At 44.4% G+C, this 22,539-nt stretch overlaps 1 protein-coding gene across 1 annotated transcript in view; it reads right to left on the reverse strand.

Moving 5' to 3' along the window:
• Positions 1-22,539, reverse strand: part of CACNG4 (calcium voltage-gated channel auxiliary subunit gamma 4) — a 95,296-nt gene that overhangs the window by 3,575 nt on the left and 69,182 nt on the right. Inside the window, exons 2-3 of the mRNA XM_028713067.2 lie at positions 11,471-11,554; positions 2,317-2,457 (exon numbers count right to left, since the gene is read on the reverse strand). Coding sequence (XP_028568900.1) covers positions 2,317-2,457; positions 11,471-11,554 — 225 coding nt within the window. The remainder of the gene's footprint in view (positions 1-2,316; positions 2,458-11,470; positions 11,555-22,539) is intronic.

Consider the following 22,539-nt stretch of genomic DNA (forward strand, 5'->3'; position numbering starts at 1 on the left):
AGAGTTGGAAGCGACCACAAGGGCCATCTAGTGCAAGAATAAGCAGGTGGCCCTGTATGGGAATCGAACTTGCAATCTTGGTGTTATCAAGCTTGTGGGCTATTGAGCTGCCCAAATGAACCCTGTATCTTGAATCTGTCACAGCAGATGTTTAAAGTGCTTCTTAAATTCTTCTCGAAAATAAGGTGATGCTTTTGCACAGGAGAAACTCTCGACTGCTTTCTTTCTCTGCATATATTGCAAGAGCTGCATTCTTGTTACTCACTCCATCTGTCAGAGCATGGCCTGGGGAAGGATGGATAGAAATTTGGCCCCGAGACGATGTTTCACTGTAGAAACTTTGCAAAGACACGTGCTGCCTTTCCATAGTAAATACAAATGCAGAAAGCAGCCCCCAGCCCCTCCCTGCCCATACTACCGTGCGAAGAAAATCCATGAAACGGGCACAGTCAGATCGTCTGATAAACAGTGACCCATCTGCTGCGTTTGGAAAGTGTGTCACACGGCAAATCACGGAGGAGACAGCCAAGCCCAGATGCACAAGCACCTTGTTGGGGACGGTGAGGAATAACATCCTCTCTTTTATGTGTGTCAGTCACTGCTGTTACGTAATTATCCAGGGAGATTTCTCAAGCCCCCAGCAACTGGAGGCGAAGCTCGTACACCCACGCGGTGTATGTTAAAAGTCCTGTGCTCTGAAAAAATCTAGCGATGTGTTCCTAGAATAATAAGCACCCTGATATTTAGGGTCACTTCTAGCACGAGCGGGAGATGTTCTAATCTCTGAGCTCTTGCCTAATGAGGAGCTGCGGTGGTCTGCTTGTTAAGACAAAAGAGATTGAGACTTGCACTGAATGCTCCATTCTCTTGGGGACTCACATCATAATAATAAGAAATGGGGAAGGGGAAAGAAAGGTAAGTAATTGCAAGACACTTGTTATTGGTCTTCTCTGCTGCATTCTCTTCTCTAACACCTTTGATTAAAAGGAAGGCAAAATATGTATTTTAGGTCCTCCTTGGTCCATGTTCTGGTAAGCTTCAGGTTGGGCTACAGCAATGCACTCTGCGTGGGCCAGAATATCACCACCATGCAATGCCACTGCAGAAAGACTTGTAATTGTGCCCCTGAAGGACCAGATGCACAGCCTGGGGATCATTTTGGACTCACAGCTATCCATGAAGACACAGGTTAATTCTGTATCCAGGGCGGCTGTCTACCAGTTCCATCTGGTATGCCTCTACCTGTGCACTGTCTTCCCAGAGTTGTACATGCCCTGGCGATCTTCTGCTTAGACTACTGCAAAGCTCTCTACATGGGGCTACCTCTGAAGGTGACTCGGAACCTACAACTGATCCAGAATGTGACTGCCAGGATCATATCACACCAGTCCTGAAAGACCTACATTGGCTTCCAGCACATTTCCAAGCACAATTCAAAGTGTTGGTGCTGACCTTTAAAGCCCTAAACAGCTTTGGCCCTGTATACCTGAAGGAGCGTCTCCACCCTGTCATCCAGCCCTGATACTGAGCTCTAGCTCCGAGGTCCTTCGGGCGGTTCCTGCACTGCAAGAAATGAGGTTACAGGGAACCAAGCAGAGGACCTTCTCGGCTGTGGTGCCCTCTTTGTGGAATGCCCTCCCACCAGATGTCAAGGAGATGAGTAACTATACAACCCCTAGATGACATCTGAAGGCAGCCCTGTATAGGGAAGCTTTTTAATGTGTAATGTTTTATTATGTTTTTGTATGTGCTGAAAGCCGCTCAGTGTGGTTGGGACATCCCAGCCAGATGGGCAGGGTATAAATAATAACATTAATAATAATAATAATAATAATAATAATAATAATAATAATAATAATAATTTCTGCCAGTTAGTTCCTGGACTGAATTCAGTGCATTAGTGATGGTATGCAAAGCCTTATGCAGCTTGAGACCAGGATACCCAAAAGATCCCGTCACTCCCTACAAACCCAGTTGATCACTGAGGGATGATCACCCAACTGATGCAGGAAAGGGCTGTCTGAAGATACAATCTCCTCAGGTAGCCTTTGCTACAGGGAGAGGATTTTTAGTGTGGCGCACCTGCCCTTTGGGACCTCCCCCCCATTACTTACCAGACAGGCACCATCTTTATTGCCTTTTCTCAAAGTGTATCAAATACCTTCCTCCTCCAACAAGCCTTTTAACTGGAGATTTCTGTTCCTAGCTTTTAATCTTCATTGGCCTACAGAAATCGTGCTTTCTTCTATTGTTAACTGGCTTTGAGGCGTTTCGTGGGAAGCGATTCATCAATAAAATGAATAAATGATGACTTACCTGCTGCAACAAAAAGAATCCCAGCGCTGAGGATAATGTTGTTCTTGCTGCTATAAATCCTCCCAGCTCCGATGCAGAGCCCTCCCAGCAACAGTAATACTGTGCTTAGAATCGGAAACACGCTAGAGGCCCGGACAATACCTGAGATCCAGGGAGGAGAGAAATGAAAAAGCACAAGAGATGATTTATCAACTTTGTTGTTTCCTTACGGGGAAAAAAGAAGGAAGAAGAATAAGCGCTTTTGTGGCAATTGGAAATGTTAACAGCTATCCCTGTGGACCATTTATTTATAATTACGATTTATACCCCACCCTTTAAAACATATTGCCAAGGCAACCAAAGACAATGTATTAAACACACCTTGAAACACTGACTACCTTAAAATGAGCTGCAAATGGCAAATCTGCAAAAGAAGCGTTAGAGATGATGTTGAAAGAATTCACGGTAGACGCATCAACAGAAGTTTAAAAGTCTGATACAGTTTTTGGATAAACATGGTCTTTTGAGGGGAACGACCAGGGTAACAATTGGAGAGTCTACACAAGGGGAAATGCGCCTCCCGTTTAGTTTTTCTAATGCGCTCTGCCATTTCTGCCGGAAAATTTGGGGTCATTACCATAATCAGCTTTCCAAAGCCGCCTTGTGTGGAAACATATTCTGGCAAGCTACCAGCTAGAGAGGTTATAAAGAATAACCCACAAATTAATGCAGGGAAGAGGCATGAAAAATGTATGAGCAGGGCTACTGACTGTGAGCTGCCACTTGATACATGTGAATGTAGATAATCAAGCTTGCTGACTATATGACAGCTGTCCTGGAATCTCCCTGCACCCTCTCTATTCATCTCCTCCGCAAAAGTAACAAAGCCAGAACACCTTGGGCTGGAAGATGCAAAAAGAGCATTTGGTGCATGTGCGTCTTTTGTGTGCGCCCCACGCTGCTCCAATTCCTTTCTGAACCGTAACTGGGATCATCTGTTCCTCAGTTGTTGCTAGGTCCATACTTACACAGATTCGTTTTGTTCTCTACCGCTTACCGTAATTCTATCCAGTCTCTTATTTCGGTGTTTTATTTTTAAGGCCAGATCCTTTCTGCCTCAGTGAACAGAACAAATGCCCTGATTTTCCAGGGGCAGTCCTGGAATTACGAAAGCCGTCCTGGCTTCAGATTTGATCCCGCAATGCCCCTATTTTCCCTGCCAGTGCTGCCTCCGCTGAGCTCGGGAAAAGGGATGACCTGGCGCTGTGAGGGAACATCCCCGTTGCCTCTCCTTGGCCACTGCTGCTGGCCTCCTCCCTTGGCTACTAGAGAGCAGGCGAACAGTAGCAAAGGCCGCTGAGGCCCAGCCCCACATGACACGCTGGCTCTGAGGGGCAGGATTGCCCTTGGCAGGAAGAAAGGAGGAGTGGAACATAAGGATTTTTGATTTTTTTAAAAATGCTTTATATGTTCACAGTGAATATTGCCCCTTTCTATTTGTCAGGACAGCGGAGGGCATGTGTGCTGTCTCCCGTTGGTGAAATGGTGGCGGCACTTGCCCTTCTTTTGATAGGAAATTGCTCTGTGGTGGCAGCGGGGGGAATGGGACCACAAAGAAAGGGAGGTTGAGAGGGGATCGGTTGCAAGGGAGTGAGAAATGTCCCTGTGATTTAGGGCCCTCGTATTTATGGGACCGCCTCTCCTGGTATGCCCTGCAGAGGACCTTAAGGTCCATGAATAATCATAGTTTAGAGGTCTCAGGCCCTAAGGAAGTCAGTTTGTCCTCCACCAGGGCCAGGGCCTCCTCAGTGATGGCTCCAACCTGGTGGAATGCTCTGTCCCATGAAACCAGGGCCCTGCAGGATTTAACTTCCTTCCACCAGGCCTGTAAGACAGAGCTATTCCGCCTGGCTTTCAATTTGAACTTAGCCTGATTTTTATTCCCCTTCCTTCCCCCTCTCCTTCCCCATTTTATGAAGATTACCTACTCTGGGATCCCACAGCGAATTCTCCCCTGGTCTCCTTGCTGGCCCAAATAGGACTAATTTAGCCAGCTAGCCCTGGTGATCACCTAATGTTTATTGGATGGATTTCCCCCCTAAATTGATTTTTGAATTCTGAATTTATTGTTATCCATGTTTTATACTGTATTTTATGCTATTTTTGTTGCATCAATTAAGTGTTTTAAATTTGATGTTAGCCGCCTTAAGCCCGGTTTTCTGAACTGGGAAGGGTGGGGTATAAATAAAATTATTATTATTATTATTATTATTATTATTATTATTATTATCATCATCTGAGGCATGTTGGAGGGCATGGAAGCATGAGGATGGTGTGTGTGTGTGTGTGTGTGTGTGTGTGTGTTTGGAGGCATTTTGGTGCACTCTGGCATTTGTCATGGTCTTCTGTGTGCCAGAAGCAGTTTAGTCATGATGGCCACATGACCCTAGAAAACTGTCTGTGGACAAATGCCGGCTCCCTCGGTCTGAAAAGCGAGATATGCGCCACAGCCCATAATCGCCTTTGACTGTCTAGGGGTCCTTTACCTGCTCAAAGGCTGAAAGGAAAAGGAACTGGAGATGACCAAAGAGGAGGCAAAGAAAGGCAAAGAAAGAGGGAGGGAGAATGGGAATGAGAATGCATTTGTGAGAGAGAGGAAGCGAGAGAGAATGAATTGCAGTGAGGATTCATGATACGGGAAAAGGTGGCAGAGGGCAAGACAGCATCCTTTGAAGGATGAGAGAAAATATATCTCAAGCCTAGGAATGGGACCATAACAAGAGGGATCAATACTCCTGAGGATATTCTGCCGCTTTTTCACAGCGTTCTTTTGGGTGGATTTTACCATGGGGCAACAGGAGTCTTTGTGTCCTAAAGGGCAAGCTGTACTTACCCCGGTAAATGCTCACTGGTTTTCAGGTGAAGTACATCAGTGGAAGGCACACAACTACCCGGAGACTAAGCCACACTCACATCTTGGCTCTGCAATGGGGGAGGAAATGTACTGGGCACACAAGGCCCAAGGGTACCATAAAATGGCTGAAAATGGCATTGGGCTAGTTTGGCTACAGGGCTATTTTATGCCGCAATCGTTATGTTGAAAGATGGCAACTGCTGTATGTGATAATACCAACGATAATTCTGTTGACCCTCTGGTAGCAACACAGCAGGATATGCATGTTAAGGAGAATCATAGATATTTAGTTACACCTGTCATGGCGAGGGACACAGAGGCTGAAATCTACAAAGGGCCACCAGAATTAAGATTCCACAGGTGATATATTTTCTAAATACAGCATGGCTATATTTAAATATTGTAAATGGTCAAACATCCTAAGAGGAAGCAGCCCAGTGATCCGCTGTACATTGGTTTTGTGTCTGAATATTGCATTATAATCAGGTTGTCTGTCAACCAGAGAACCCTTAGGGCTCATATTCATGACCCAAAGCAAATACCCTACGTGTCGCTTGCATAAACGGATTAACAGTGGTGGAGATTTCATTTGAAACAAGTCTGTTGGCTGCGGTTTTCTTATTACCCAGTGGTATTAGACAATTGCATTGGCTGGGGTAAACCTTCCTACGGATAGTGTGAGAGAGACACCATTGCTTTCTGCTACTAATAACTGTTGGGATGTTCAACCATGTTTAATATTCCCGTCATATCAAAATTGTCCTGGAGGATGGAGTTAAGGGCCCCCGAAGTATTATAACGGCTGTCAAAACATTTGTGCAAGAGATGGAAATCAGAATTGTGAGCCTCCGGGCAATCCTGTTTAACTGTTTTAATCTTTGTGCAGCACCTGGAGGTTTTAGGTACTTAATAAATATAATAATAGTAGTAATTGCTTTCTGGTTGTGACTCTGCGTGCGGCACATACATAATTACGAGAAAAATAAAGTCCAGGATGCAACAGGAGTTTGTCCAAGTACCAGGAATGAGTGGGGACAAAGGATTTGTGAGCGCTGATGCAAAATTCTGAACCCCGATCCTGACTGAATCTTAGATTAATTCAATCTTTTGAGTCTGTCTACATCAGCTCACAAGTAACTGAGATGTGTGGCACTGACATGTTTCTCCTTACTGGTAATAAAACGTCAAAACATCAGAATATGTAAAGAGAGCCCTTCCTCCTCCATTCTTCCTTCTTGCAAACATTTTAGAATCACTTATTCATTATGCCTCTTGGGAAGAGGGTACAGAAACATGGAGCTGTGTTCCTGTTCTGCAAGCAACCCATAACTCCTGCAGTTTAAATGCTCCAGTTTTCCATAGGGATGATGAGGGCCACAACCACAACTGGGGTTCCCCATCCTGGTTTGCAGTTCTTGCTTGTGTGCGCATGGGGTGTGTGTGTTGCATATTACCGGCTAACATCTTCTAAAAACAGCTGCAGGGCAGATATTTTGGTATGTATCGATGGCCAATGACATGGTGTGTGTGTGTGTGTGTGTGTGTGTGTGTGTGTGTGTGTGTAAATCACACTCCAGTAAATGTCCCAGTAAAGCTTATGGTGTACATTACACATCTGTGGCAGAATGTGGCAGCTGCACATTCCACTCTGCTTCCAGGCTACAACGAAAAGGCAAGATTAGCGATCAAGGCTTGCTAAGGTAGCTCTTTAAAGCCGGTGATAGGCTGGGCACAATTGAAAGAAGATTGTTTTCAGTGTAGCTGCACCTGCTGTATACCACAAAGAAGCAATTGGCCTCAGTCTCCATGATGTCCAGTATCACCACTTCTACTCAGGCTCCTTCAGATATCACGCTGCAGTCTAATAAGCAGAGTGCAACATTGCAATAAGGTTGGCCGAATCTTTCTGCAGGTAAGGGAACGGAGAGCCATTTGCTTGGAAACAAACCCATCACCAGATGTATTTTGGGCACGAAAATATCTTCCTTATGCTCCTGTGCACATATGAACCACAGCTCTACCTGCCACTGGTGGTTTTATTTAGCTTTTATTGATTTGCTAACCCCAAAAAAGTGCCAAGAAAGAAAGCAAACAATCAGATTTTTAAACCACAAAGGGTCAGCACCTGGAAGAACAAAAATGCAAAGAAACAGGACAGCTCCAAAGGGATAGTAAAGTATTAACTCATAGAAACAATTATTTTCAAATAATAATGGATTTATAAAAATGAAAGAATGTTCCACCTGTGCATTATTCCAGCATTATTGATGGATTTTGACACGGCATTTAATTGCAGTTGTCCCCAAGAAGTGTTTGAGTTACTCAATGCAATACAGGCAGGATCTACACTCAGGGAAAACCCCACTATAAATAAGTCACGAATTAAACCATTATAACAAAAGGGGGGGGGGGGGGAACCACCTCTTTGTAAAACTGCGTAGACAAAGTTTTGTGCTCTATGGCACCATCTGGTGTAGCATGCTTATAATGCAGTTATAGCGTTGTAGCATGGCTAATGTAGCTGAGTCCACAGATAAAAATTGGCTAAAACTAGAAAATCAGAATTCAGTTATACTGCCCGCTGCAATAAAATAAGTGAAGTTCAGCGAGGAGAGAGGCTATTTGACCTCAGCTGGAAGGGAGTTCCATAAACCTGCACATCTATGACTCATGCAAACCTGAACAGCTATGACTGAGCCGTGGGGGGGGGGGTCCCCAACAGTGACTCCCCCAAATACCTCCGTGATCCGGCAGGGATGTAATGAGTCAGGTGGTCCTTAAAGTATCCTGGACCCGAATTGCTAAGGACCTTGTAAACTAATACAAGAAATAGTAAATGGAAAACTGCGTCAAGGCCTTTCTAGAGCAATTTTGTGCTCTGGATGCAAGTGCCTAGTGCCAGGTATGACATTATAAGGAGACTGAAATCCACTGATTAGTGTCCAGGGCAGGCATAGGCAAACTCAGCCCTCCAGATGTTTTGGGACTACAACTCCCATCATCCCTAGCTAACAGGACCAGTGGTCAGGGATGATGGGAATTGTAGCCTCAAAACATCTGGAGGGCCGAGTTTGCCTATGCCTGGTCTAGGGCCAATAGGAGCTCTTCTCCCATCACAAATAGACAAGTCCATGGGGCGGGAGCATTCTGATTCTCTGCCCCACAACATGGTCGCCTCCCCTCATTTAGCTATTCAGTGTATAAAAAGTAAAGATCGATTGTATGCGGCATAAGTTTAAGTATGTGAGACAGATGTCATACCCAGTTTGGTCCTCAGACATAATAGCGGAATGACTATGCTGTAGAAAATAATAATTTCATAAAACTGTACTTTGATTATTCTGTTTTCGTTTTAATATATGGCCTAGCTAAACTAAAAGGACCTGCTCCTGCCTTTTACAGTACAGAACTTGCTGCTTTTAGGTACTAAAAGCATAGTGAATGTCTGTTCCAGTACACTGAAGAGAATAAATTGTTAGAATCTATGGTGGCCATTGTGTGCCCGAAAAGAGAATCAGCTAGGCGTTGCAGTTGTGATTCATCTTGAATTGTTTTGTAGATAGATGAAAGAGGACGTTGGAAGACTTTTAACGAACAGGAAAATTAGTCTCTTAATGCCTCTTATCTTACCGCTTTTAAGCTTTCTGAAGAAACGACCATCTTTCTCTAGCACATATCAAAATTTGATAGCTTTTTGCTCCTATTACTAAAATTAAAATTTACTCTCAGCTGACCTGGTATGAACTTGACTTGAGCCTATGTTTTGTAGTAAAGGCAAGTGTTCTCCCATTGCACAACATGTGCACTATATCAATTGGCATGGAAAAGGAAGAATATTAGAGTTAGGGAATCTCTAATTTTCTGAACATATTTCCCCCCTCTTTTAAAAGAATATTTTATTTTTATTTTTTTTAAATTAATTTTTTATTGAAGTTTTAACAAACATCATAACAAAAAAAAGGAAAAAGAGAAAAACATGACATACAAATACAAAAAATAAAACACGTATAACCTCAATTTTTTACTTTCTTTTAGCTTACTTTCATGACTTCCTCATACCTTCCCTTTCTGTATTCTAATTTCAAATTCAATTTTCAGCAAATCCTTACCCTACTTTTAAATTAATTTTAATAAGAGTTATTTTCTTCCAATTATCCCTTACTGCTTTTAACCCCTTAATAACCAATCCAACATTTTTCTAACCTTCATTAACTCTTTTAAAAGAATAATCTTTTTGGTTGTACTTAAGTGGCAGTTCTTACTGCAGTTATTGAATGGAACATGTGGAACTTAATAGGATATCTGCAGGCAAGAGAGTTTGTTCTTTTTCCTCTTTAAACTTCAGTTTTTGTACTATCCTTTCATCTTGAATTCGGAAGAGTGATTTGAAAGCATAATGAAAGCACATGGTTCTGTTTTTCAGCATTCATAAGGACTAGTGGCCCAAGGCCAAACTGGTTGCTGATCTGTGTGCTATATGTCTCTTCACCTCAATATCCTCAATTTTATGACACAGCATGTTATTCTGTTCATATCATTGCCCATACACTTATATCCTCAGATCCAAGCAAGACAGAAAATGACCATTATATTTTTTTTGTTAATTAGCATATTACTCTCATTATTGAACTTGAATTAGAAGGGAACAAATAAACAGGACTGCATTTCACCATTCACACAAGTTTAAGCAGCTAAGGAGATGGAATAGATTATTTGGTAACTGTCCTAACTTGGATACACAATTAGAGTTGTACCAATTTATCTGGACATCTTTCAGTTTCATTGTTTATTCTCCCCCTCCTTCCAAGCGCCTTTGGTGCTCTCTTGGGGCATCGGTATTATGGGAGCTGTAACTATCGTATACAATTAGCTTAAAAAGTGACATCTGCTATCAACTGTTAAGTGCCACTTCCTTTCCTCCTAACTTATGCATAAAAAGTCGAGTTTCTAGGGTGTTGCGGAATGTTCACAAACATTCTAACTTCTCCAGCAGAGGCTGCCGGTGACAGAATGCTGAAAAAATATTTAACAAATCTGTGCGGGAAGTGGAAAATCAGTTTGGCCCGGGAAATAACTTGCCGTGTGGAAGCAAGGATTTGAGGGAAAGAAGGATGGTGGGAGCAGAAACTTGGGAGGAAATAGCAGGCGCAAAGAATCCTACTATGAACTCAGGGAGATATTTCGGGGGGGGGGGGACGACTTCATACAAGGGCAGGAGGGAAATCTGGGGACCAGACTAAACAGACAACTTTATGTGAGGAGAGACAGAGGTAGTAGTGATGGGTGAATGATGCGTATTGTTCTAAATCTGTTGCCATCCATCTGTCTCGAGAGACAATGGAGTGCACCTCCAGGGGTGAAGCCCTGGAGTGTCCTCCCTGGGGCACAAGCCTTGGCGGTGTTTATGGAGCTCCTGGTCTGCCCAGATAACAAGACCTCCCTCTCGGCCTCACTGATATGGTCCAAAGGAAAGCAGAGCAATACGTTTGACACCAGCTTGGCTGCAGGAGTTGCTGGAAGGAGACATATCAGACACCATCCCACAGTCTTAGGGACTCCACTCTGGATTTGTGTAGGTTTTACTCCTTAGCCTTTTCTTTACCTGAAGATGTGCCACAACACAGAGGAGATTTAGGGTCAGTTTTCCTTCTCCTAGATGACCTACCTTCCCAGGTTGACGAGCCCCATTTGCCCCTTGTTTAAAACTAGCCAGGCAAATATTTGGTTGCATGTTTCCAAGTTATTAAAGGGACGCGGGTGGCGCTGTGGGTTCAACCACAGAGCCTAGGACTTGCCGATCAGAAGGTCGGTGGTTCGAATCCCTGCGACGGGGTGAGCTCCTGTTGCTCGGTCCCTGCTCTTGCCAACCTAGCAGTTGAAAGCACGTCAAAGTGCAAGTAGATAAATAGGTACCGCTCTGGCGGGAAGGTACACGGCGTTTCCATGCACTGCTCTGGTTCGCCAGAAGCAGCTTAGTCATGCTGGCCACATGACCCGGAAGCTGTACGCCGGCTCCCTCGGCCAATAAAGCGAGATGAGCGCCGCAACCCCAGAGTCGGCCGCGAATGGACCTAATGGTCAGGGGTCCCTTTACTTTTACCTTTACTCCAAGTTATTGAAATCCTATTCCCATTGAGTGCTGCGGGCATCTGGGAAAAGTCCAACAACTTAGGTTTGTTCCTTTATGCATTTTCAGTGTATAAAACTGATTTAAGATGAAGTTAGAACGGCAACGATTAAGATGCTGGATATTTCACTTACGGAGAAGGTATTCGGAGCTGTCATGATCATAATCATTGTCTTCAGGGAAATGGTTAATTCGAAAACAGTGTCCTTTATATATCCCTAAAAGAAGAAAAACACAAAAGAAACAGATTGGAGCTTGCTTGGAAGAGGCCTGCCTCATGCCTGCCCTGTCCCCTGCTAAACAAACCAAGGGGAGTTAAAGCTTGCATAAAATGGTTGCTGTGAGGCTGGAATTTTGGGCTGAATTGGGTGTCCATCATGACACCTACATATTCCACGGGGGAAGGGAGGATGCAATTTCTGAGCGTAGCTCTGTCTTTTTCATCCTGATCTAGTTCTGCTTTCACATTTCCTTTCCTTTCCTTTTTACGCTCCCGCTTTCACATTCTTAACTGCATCGCTTGGATTTGCATGACTAGGGAGAGAGGGGAAGTTGAATTCAGTTCACATTAAAATGCAAAGTTACAGGATCTGCCCTTTCCAAAGCAATACGGGAACTCAAGGACCGCGGACCTTTGAATTTAGGGTAAAGCGTGCAAAAGATAAATAAATGTATATATTAGTGAAAACAACATACAAAAACATGTTACATAAGAGCGAAAGGCTTTGTGAAACTGTACCTTAGGCAAGATTGCATACCAAAATGCTGTTGAATTTTCAGGAGGCCTTCACAATACAAAACAAAACTGATGTAGAAATGTGGAGAGGCGAACTTAAGGCTGGAAGAATGAGAGAACCCCAAAGTGACCTGTTCACCCTCCCCATTGCATGCCAACAGCCATGGGGGTGGGCGATACTTCCCCCCTACACTATGGTACTATGGAAAGTTGTCTCTTCCAAGTTGCGCAGAGACATGTTTCATGTGTCTTTCTGCTAGACTGCAGCCTCCTTTGTGCATTACAGTGGTACCTCGGGTTACATACACTTCAGGTTACAGACCCCGCTAACCCAGAAATAGTACCTCAGGTTAAGAACTTTGCTTCAGGGTGAGAACAGAAATCGTGTTCCGGCTGCGCGGCAGCAGCAGGAGGCCCCATTAGCTAAAGTGGTGCTTCAGGTTAAGAACAGTTTCAGGTTAAGAACAGACCTCCGGAATGAATTAAGTACTTAACCCGAGGTACCACTGTATATATGAAAACGAGTCCCTTGCCATAGGCCCTGCCCCTGCCTGACACCAAGACACTCCTGCTTGCTAGCCACACTCTCTTGATATCCACATGTTTAGTATGGACATCTGCAAGAGGGATGTGTGGGCACAGGTCTATGCACATGACAGGTTGACAGGTGTGCCACAAGCCTGGGACCCTGAGGGGCTGGAGCCCAAAGGAGGATGCCACCTCAGGGGCACAGCTAGCAGCACTTGCTTCCCTCCTACTTATGGAGCCCCTTCAGTGTACCTCTTCCCATCTTCTGTCCTCCATCACCCATAGCAAAAATTATTTTAGAAAAAGGAGAGGTGTCATGGGAGCTGACACGAATCACAGTTTGCAGACCAGAGAGAGAGACAAGGCAACATTTTCCTGCTATCCACTCAGGGTCCCTCCATCAACCATCTACCACCCCCCATGAGTATACAATCCTTGACCTTAAAAAAGGACCAAAACATGGGACCCCTAAGGAGGGGGGAGGAAGATGGGAAACAAAGAGAAGGAGGGGGGAGAGGAAGATGAAGAAGAAGAAGAAGAAGAAGAAGAAGAAGAAGAAGAAGAACGAGAATTTTTTATTTATACCCCACCCTTCCCAGTTCAAAAACTGGGCTCAGGGCGGCTAACAACAAATTTAAAACACTTAATTGTAAAAGCAGCATAAAATGCAGTATAAAAACATGAATAACAATAAAATTCAAAGTTTAGAAATCAATTTAGGGGAAATAAGCATTAGATAATCCCCAGGGCTAGCTGGCTGAATTAGTCCTACTTGGGCCAGTGAGGAGGCCAGGGGAGAATTAGCTGTGGGGTATCAGAGCGGGTAATCTTCATAAAAAGGGGAGGGGGAGGGGGAGGGAAGAGAAGGGAAATAAAAGATCAGGCTGAATTCAAATTAAAGGCCAGAAAAAGAAACGAGAAGAAGAAAGGAAAGAGAGAGAAAGGGTGGGGGGAAATAAAGAGACAAAAGAAAAGAAACCTTTAAAAAAGATAAAAGGACTTCCAATTTTCCATCTGTTGGTTACAAAAAAACCCCCAAAAAACTATTTAAGACATTCAGTCCATGATAACATCCATCTCCTCCACTTTCTGCTACACTCTTCAGAGTCCTTATTCACATTTCCACCATAATCTTGTGCTACAATTGTGCATTTTCAGCTCGTAACAAAGCAGGCCTCCTTTCGGCAGCTCTCCTCCTTGCTGATCTCATGCAGAGGAAGACTGCTCCTTTCCCGCTGTTATTTAAGATGGGCTCTAATTTAAGCGTCTAGATTTGAGTGCCAGTTTTGTGAGTCTCTGTCAGAAGACATTTAATGCTGTCATTACAACGTAAGCCATGCGCCAGGTGATTCAAGCTGTCCATAGAACGTGCGGTGCACAAATTGGAAGCATCACATGGCGGCTCTAATAACGTAGGTGGTCAGGGTGAAGGCAGCTGCCAGAGGTGGAAAGGAGAAGGGGAGAGAACATCAGGAGGCAAAACACACATTGATTTGGTCCTGAGGCTCTGAAAGCAGGCAGTTGCTGCGTAGGGCAGGAAATTAAGCTTTCTTGAGGAAAAATACACAGAGGATAAGCGGTTGCCATCAGCCATTTGCTGTCTGGCACCCTGTGAGTTGTGAAACTTACTCAAGTGCCTGTCCACATGCCGCTTATCTGCACACGTTCTGTCTTTGAGGCCTAGCTTTACAAAGTAGCATTTTACCAGAAAGTTTCACCTCACGCGGTGAAACGGGAGGCTCCGCCCCTTCCCACTGCCTATGGAGCAACTGCGAGGCGTCTGGAAGCCATTTTCAATTAACTGCAGTTAGCACTGAGCCAAAACCCTAAACTGTGGTTAATTATAACTATGGTTTATTGAAAGGCATCTTCATAAGCAATGGTTTGCAGCTGGCTTGTTTCGGTAAACCACAGTTCAGAGTGAACACAATTTAGGAAAGCGTCTGGTGAGTCTGAGGCTTGTTCATGTAACTATAAACTGTAGGTCTTTATCATGTCTAAATGCAGGGCTGTCTTAAGCATATGTGGCGCCAGGGTGCAAAGGTCCCCCTGCCCCCCCCCAGTTGCCCAGTCCCAGGTGCGCAGGAGGGCAGAGCTGGCTGGCTGCCTCAGCGTCTTGCTGGCTCGGTCGCCCCCGAACTTGCAGTGCAGCAGAAGAGCCCATCGTGGTGCTCCGACCAACGGGCGAGCTCTTCCCCGGACTCAACTCTCCGGCCCCGGACTCTCGGCCTGGCACCCCTGAGAGCCTGGGGCCTGGGTGCCCCGCACCCCTAGCACCTATGGGTAAGACGGCCCTGTCTAAATGGAGCCCCTGGCACTTCCTTGTAATTACAGAGTTCGATTGAAATATTTAAGCACCTTGGATTGATTCCTATGGCTTTGCAAGCAGAAGGCACCTCACACAATCAATGTTTTATTGAAATCAATATCTTCCCCATCTGCAGCTCCTAGGAGAGATGCCCTCATAGAGCCTATCCAGAGAATTGGGAGTCCTCCTGAACAGTGTGGGCTGTCTTGTTGGGGCTGAATGAGAGGCGAAATAACCCCTGAAATCAGGCAAAGGAATCTTGCAGCTGCAGAGCTCTGCTTGTACCGGATTTTCCTACCCAATTTCAGGTGATTTCCCCTTCTCATTGCAAGCCACATAACAGTACAGTCCACACCATTTAGGAAGACCGTCTCCAACCTACTGGAGGAGCTTCTCAAGGAGTGGGAGAGGGAGGAGGGCAAGAGAAAATTTGGTTGGGCAAGCTGCCTTCCACTCTTGCAGTCATTAGATTTCGATCCGCTAATTTTCTTTCTGTTGTTATGTCAGATACCGTACAAGCTGAAGCTTAAAACTGAGCCTGTGCCTTCATTCTGGTGATTCACCAAGAAGGCAAACTGTGATCTGAAAGAGGTCTCGCTTATGCGGATGCAAAAATGCTGGGATTCCTTTGCATCTGACCCTCACGAGACAAGAAATACAAGGCCTCTGCTGTTACAAGCTTGCTTGCTTCTGCCCCGGTCAGCCCGTCCCTTGGGCTCTGAGATTAGTGGGTTGATCAATCAGTGCTGAAGGAAGAGGGCTTGCAGACAGTGTACATGTGCAGCCTGCAGATGCTGGTGACATGATTGTGGAAATCGTCAGGGGGTGAACAGAGCGCAGCAGTGAGAAGAACGACAAGCGTTTGGGAGTTACCGACAATGTCTGTTCTTGCTGTGTTTGTAATTCTAATATTTGACTGAGTGCAGGATTTGAGGCTGACGCTTCCCATTTTGTTTGTAGAGGTGACCAGAAACATCTATGGTAACAATTTGGCTCCTTCCTGTGGTGCTAGAATTATTCCCAATTCCCTGACCACTGGCAGCAGTGACTGCCATTGTAATGGCCAACAGCCTTTTCTCCTTAGTGCCAAAAAAAGGTACTGGGTGGCAGGTGTTGTTAAAGACATGGGGCATTGCTCTCCTTGCTTGCCTAGTTCAGGATGCTGCTTTCCCTGCAGTGGCACAAAATGTTGCTAATAATAATAATAATAATAATAATAATAATAATAATAATAATAATGTATTTATACCCCCGCCCATTTGGCTGGGTTTCCCCAGCCACTCTGGGCGGCTCCCAACAGAATATTAAAAACACAATAAAACATCAAACATTAAAAACTTCCCTAAACTGGTCTGCCTTCAGATGTCTTCTGAAAGTCAGATAGTTGTTTATTTCCTTGACATCTGATGGGAGGGCGCCACTACCGAGAAGGTCCTCTGCCTGGTTCCCTGTAACCTCACTTCTCGCAGGGAGGGAACTGCCAGAAGGCCCTCGGTGCTGGACCTCAGTGAATGATGGGGGTGTATACTGGGACGAGGCCGTTTAGGGCTTTAAAGGTCAGCACCAACACTTTGAATTGTGCTCGGAAACATACTGGGAGCCAATGCACTACTCTGCGCAAGGTCCAGTTGTACTGGCTTGTAACCAGAAATGTTATGGCGAGGCAGCTTATGGACGTACTTGGAGATCCATCGTAAAACAATGTGAAACTGGAAGAAGTTGAATATGTTGAAAGTTCTTTAATGTGTTAATTTAGAAAGGGAGACTGATATATGTCTAAAAAGTATAGAGGCCCCCCCCCCCAATCCTGTCCTCTTTTCACTCATGGCAGTACTGCAGTTGTATGTCCCAAACGTAGAACCTGATCCTGTCAATCCATTTCACTGCTTATACAGAGGGCTCTGGTTGATAGTGTTGGCAGATGCAATACTGTATAAGTTTTTATATTGCAATAAATTATGAAGGCTGCTGAGCTCGGCTATTGATATAATATACCAACTCACACTAGGGATGGATAACTTGAGGTCCTCCTGATGTTTCTTGCCTCCAACTCCCATCAGCCCTAGTCACCATAGTTGAAGGTCAGGGATAATTCAGGTTGTAGCTCAGCAACATCTAAAGGACCACAGGTAGGACACCTGCCCGGATTACCAAGAGGTGGTTGTTGTTTTTTAAAGAGATTGTGGTAATAATCAATATGATTAAATGACTAACAGTTCTAAGCCTTTGCAGATAGCATACTCTCCAACATTTCCCTGATGAAAATTGGGATGCCCTATTCCAATAATGGGACGCGGGTGGCGCTGTGGGTTAAAGCCTCAGCGCCTAGGACTTGCCGATCGATAGGTCGGCGGTTCGAATCCCCGCGACGGGGTGCGCTCCTGTTGCTCGGTCCCAGCGCCTGCCAACCTAGCAGTTCGAAAGCACCCCCGGGTGCAAGTAGATAAATAGGGACCGCTTACTAGCGGGAAGTTAAACGGCGTTCCGTGTGCTGCGCTGGCTCGCCAGATGCAGCTTGTCACGCTGACCACGTGACCCGGAAGTGTCTGCGGACAGCGCTGGCCCCCGGCCTATAGAGTGAGATGGGCGCACAACCCTAGAGTCTGGCAAGACTGGCCCGTACGGGCAGGGGTACCTTTACCTTTACCTTTATTCCAATGATAATAATAATAATAATACCACCACCATACCCATTTGACTGGGTTGTCCCAGCCACTTGGGGCGGCTTCCAACATATATATAAACATAACAAAACATTAAACATTTTTTTAAAAAAACCTTTCCTATAGAGGGCTGCCTTCAGATGTCTTCTAAAGGTTGTATAGTTACCCATCTCCTTGGCTCAGGGGCCACAAAGCTCCATACCCTGCAACATTTCTCTGGTGAAAACTGGGATGTCCTAAGGAAAAGCCTTAAGGAAAAGCGGGTGGCGCTGTGGGTTAAACCACTGAGCCTCTTGGACTTGCTGATCGGAAGGTTGGCGGTTCAAATCCCCGCGACGGGGTGAGCTCCTGTTGCTCGGTCCCAGCTCCTGCCAACCTAGAAGTTTGAAAGCACGCCAGCGCAAGTAGATAAATAGGTACCGCTCCAGCGGGAAGGTAAATGGCGTTTCCGTGCGCTGCTCTGGTTTTGCCAGAAGCGGCTTAGTCTTGCTGGCCACATGACCCGGAAAAATTGTCTGCAGAAGCAGACAAATGCCGGCTCCCTTGGCCCTTAAAGCGAGATGAGCGCCGCAACCCCAGAGTCGTTCGCGACTGGACTTAACTGTCAGGGGTTCCTTTACCTTTACCTGTAAGGAAAAGCAGGGCATTCCAGGATCTGATCAGAAACTGGGATGGCTTCTGTAAATCAGGGACTGCTCCTGGAAAATAGGGGCACTCGGAGGGTCTGAATTAGGATGAGACCTTCTGAAAGATATATTATACATTTTCCTAGTGGGTGGGCTTTGCCTCTTCTCTGAAGCATGAAGCTCCATGTGAAACAAGATATCTGCTACTATGTGTTGGGTTTTTTGCCTAATTAAAATGAAGCAGACTGCCACCAGGTAGCAACAGAAAATATACTGGCAGACACCAGATTCAACATTATGAGTCTTTGCTGCTTGAAGTGGTTTGTTCCCCCTGGAGTAACAAATCTCTTGCATACACACAGTGGCTTGCATATAATAGCACCTCCAGGCACAGTTTACACAACGAAAAAGTATATGGCAATTTTGTTTAGCTTAATCGTGTTTTTTTAATACTTCCTATCTGATCTGAGACTTTGTGGTTGTTGTTTTTTGTTAGGACTAAAGTTTTTTGGTGGCTGTTCCATTCATCAAAAATAACAACATTTAAGTAAGTGCTACAGCACTATGTGGGAATTGGACAAACCATTTTGAATCTGTCAATCACAGTTTATCTGGTTCCCATTTTTTCCATTCTTAGGTCCAATTCACCACATTTCTGCATCAGTTTGTGATTTTTTAATTTAAGTTCTCCTGAAAATTCACCAGCATTTTAATGTGAATTCCCCCCTCTAACACATTTTGTATGTAATTCCCCCTAATATAATACAGTTCATATTTATGAACATATGCATTTTGGTATACAGTCCCCCCCATCTTTCTTTTTTCCAAAAAAAAATATAGTTATGGTTTTCAGTTATATACATTTCAATAGTTTTACAGTCATTTTAACATTTCAAAACTCGACTTCCTTCCTCCTCTTTCTGTGGTTCCTTAAGTTTATTTTATCATTTCCTGCATATTCTAAATTAACTCAACTTATTCATCTACTTTATTCATCTACTTTAATTGTTTACTCTTATGAAACTGGAGGTTACTACAATAATCCTGTCAATGTCCTTATCTGTTTACAATTTATTTGTACATATTCAATAAACCATTTCCATTCTTTTATTTAAAAAATTGTTATTTTGATTTCTTATTTTTCCAGCAAGTCTGCATAGGCCAGTTTCTGCATAGGCCATAAGTTTCTGTATCCATTCTTCTTTTGCTGGGACTGCTTCTTTGCATTTTTGGGCAAATAACATTCTTGCTTCTGTAGTCGCATACATGAATAAATTTCTATACTGTTTTGGTAGTTCTATCCCTATAATTCCTAGGAAAAAAAGCTTCTGGGTTTTTTTGTTTTTGTTTTACAAATGTTATTTTAAACATCTTTCAATTCATTATATTTTGGTATACAGTTTTTGGTTGGAGAACTGTATCGCAAGAAATCCTGAGAAGTGTGAATTTCAAAGCTGTTTTTCAGTTCACACATTGTTTCAGGAAGCCGTAATTAGGTCGATTCACATTAAAAGGCAAAACAGACTGAATTTCCTCCCCATTCATAATGTTATGTAATGCTTTTTCATAACATTACCAAAGCAACACTTACCTGTCACAAAGCATTGTATTATTATTTTTTCAACTACACAAATGTTCTGCTAGGTCAGTTAATGTGTCTAGCAACTCCTAAAACACATCCTCAGTATTTCTACCTCATCATTTCTCTGAAGAAGCATACCATTCTCCAACCAATTTAGCTTATACTGTCTGTGTACATGTAAACACACACCTACACAAATACCCCTTTGCACAGAAAACCCTCCTGCTGTTAGACTGTAGAGGTGGCATAATATTTCCACGCTGTCCTGAGCTCATATGCAGGCATGCATATTAGTTCCGTAAACTGATTGATGAAAGTCGAAAACGGCAAAGTCTTATTATGACTAGAAACAAAATTCTAGCCTTTTGGAAATCAGGCTAATTCCTGGTGAAAGCAAAAACAGTTTACACACCCTCTCCTAAAAGTGCATCAAACACAACTTCATAACTTCAAAACTCCCAACAAAAACCCCGAAACCACATGTGCATATAGGTTGTTCTTTACTATCAAGAAGACGAAGGCATAAAGGTAAAGGTAAAGGGACCCCTGACCATTAGGTCCAGTCATGACCGACTCTGGGGTTGCAGAGCTCATCTCGCTTTATTGGCTGAGGGAGCCGGCGTACAGCTTCTGGGTCATGTGACCAGCATGACTAAGCCGCTTCTGGCGAACCAGAGCAGCGCACGGAAACGCCGTTTACCTTCCCGCCGGAGCGGTACCTATTGATCTACTTGCACTTTGACGTGCTTCCGAACTGCTAGGTTGGCAGGAGCTGGGACTGAGCAACGGGACCTCACCCTGTCATGGGGATTCCAACCGCCGACCTGATCGGCAAGTCCTGGGCTCTGTGGTTTAACCCACAGCACCACCCACAATTGCTTATGACTACATGGTTTTAATTATGTAACTCTTTTCATGTTGTGGGTGTGGTGGCAAGATATGGAAAGGCGGCATACAAATTATGATGACACAAAGCCACAAGTTTCAGAACTTTCAATAATACCTATTGTAAAGGAGTCATTTTATGGGTTAAAATTATATATGGGTTCAAAACACACGTTGGGCAGAAGATTCCTGCATTGCAGGGGGTAGAACAAGATGTTCGCCGTGGTCTCTTCCAACTTTACTTTCTATGATTCTATGATGGTTTACCTTAACTGCTGGTTGGCTGCAACCCAACAAACACTTACAATATTACAATAGATTGTGGGAAGGGCTTTGTGTCTGTTGGTTGTCTTGAGGTGTTAACTGGTTTTTTGTGTGTGTTCTTTCACTAGTAAAAGCAATTACACTTGTCATGTCCTCCTATATATTACTGCTATTTCTCTGCACCTGAAAGGAACAGAGGATCGTTTCATCTGCCAAGCATTTGCTTGTCTTAAAAACCTCAAGTTGAGAGTGTGATCTGCTGCATATGAACTAAATCCTTTTTATATGTGACCTACTTCATTTTGCATTCATCATTGTCTCGGGTTGATTCCAGGCAATGTGAACAGCAGGGTCTTTCTGAGACCTTCATTATCTTTGCTGGGACTTTTGTAAATGGAGCGGCGTTTACCGGGGGTGTTTGCAGTAGATACTTCATTGCCCACCTAGCATGTTGGAACCTTGCTTTCCATTTACTGAAGACACATCAAGAGACAGCCTATGCAGAAACCCGCCATGGCTCATTGCATGTAATGAGATTATTGATTTTAGCCTCAGTCTAAAAGTGAGCACACGCACAATGATTATCCTGCGATAATTCTTCTCAGTAGCTTCCTTGTCACCCCTGACTTTTAAAATTCATCTGCACACCTTTTTTAAAAATAATAATAAAAAAGCTAGTGCTGGGGTTTGGTAGAATGATATCACAGAAAGGAAAATTCGTGGAAGAAAAAGTGTGCCAGCATTGGTGGTGGGTGGAATTCAACCATATCCCAGAGCAGATTTGGGATATTATAATAATAATAATAATAATAATAATAATAATAATAAATAAATTTATTATTTATACCCCACCCATCTGGCTGAGCTTCCCCAGCCACTCTGGGTAGCTTCCAACAAAATATTAAAATACCGTAATACATCAAACATTAAAAGCTTCCCTAAACAGGGCTGCCTTCAGATGTCTTCTAAAAGTCTGGTAGTTGTTGTTCTCTTTGACATCTGGTGGGAGGGCACCACTACCAAGAAGGCCCTCTGCCTGGTTCCCTGTAACTTGGCTTCTCACATTGAGGGAACCGCCAGAAGGCCCTTGGCGCTGGATCTCAGTGTCCGGGCTGGACGATGGGGGTGGAAACGCTCCTTCAGGTATACTGGGCTGAGGCCATTTAGGGCTTTAAAGGGATGGAAAGTTTTGTGGTGCAAACACAATTCATTCTGCCAGAGGTGTGGCATGAGGGGTGGCAGGGGAGCCATGGCCCTGGGTCCACAATTTTTGAGGGGACACAAACCAGGTGCTCCCAGGCGCCCCCAATGTGGCTTGGCACAGGGCTGTGTCGGCTGACTGGGCTCCCCACTCTGTGTGGGCAGGCAAGCGGCTCAGCATAGCCCCGCTTTGCTCCAGTGGGGGGTGAGGGCTGGGCTAACACCCACCTGGCACCCCCAGTGTGTGTGCATGCGCATCCCCACCCTGGGCACCAGCAACTGATGTTGCAATGCTTCATTCTGATCTCATAAATTCACAGTTATACTACACTATACCAGATTCCCCGAAGCTCAGAATTCATAGAATCATAGAATCATAGAGTTGGAATAGACCACAAGGGCCATCGAGTC

Source organism: Podarcis muralis, chromosome 2, assembly GCF_964188315.1.
Source record: "Podarcis muralis chromosome 2, rPodMur119.hap1.1, whole genome shotgun sequence".
Lineage (NCBI taxonomy): Eukaryota > Metazoa > Chordata > Lepidosauria > Squamata > Lacertidae > Podarcis > Podarcis muralis.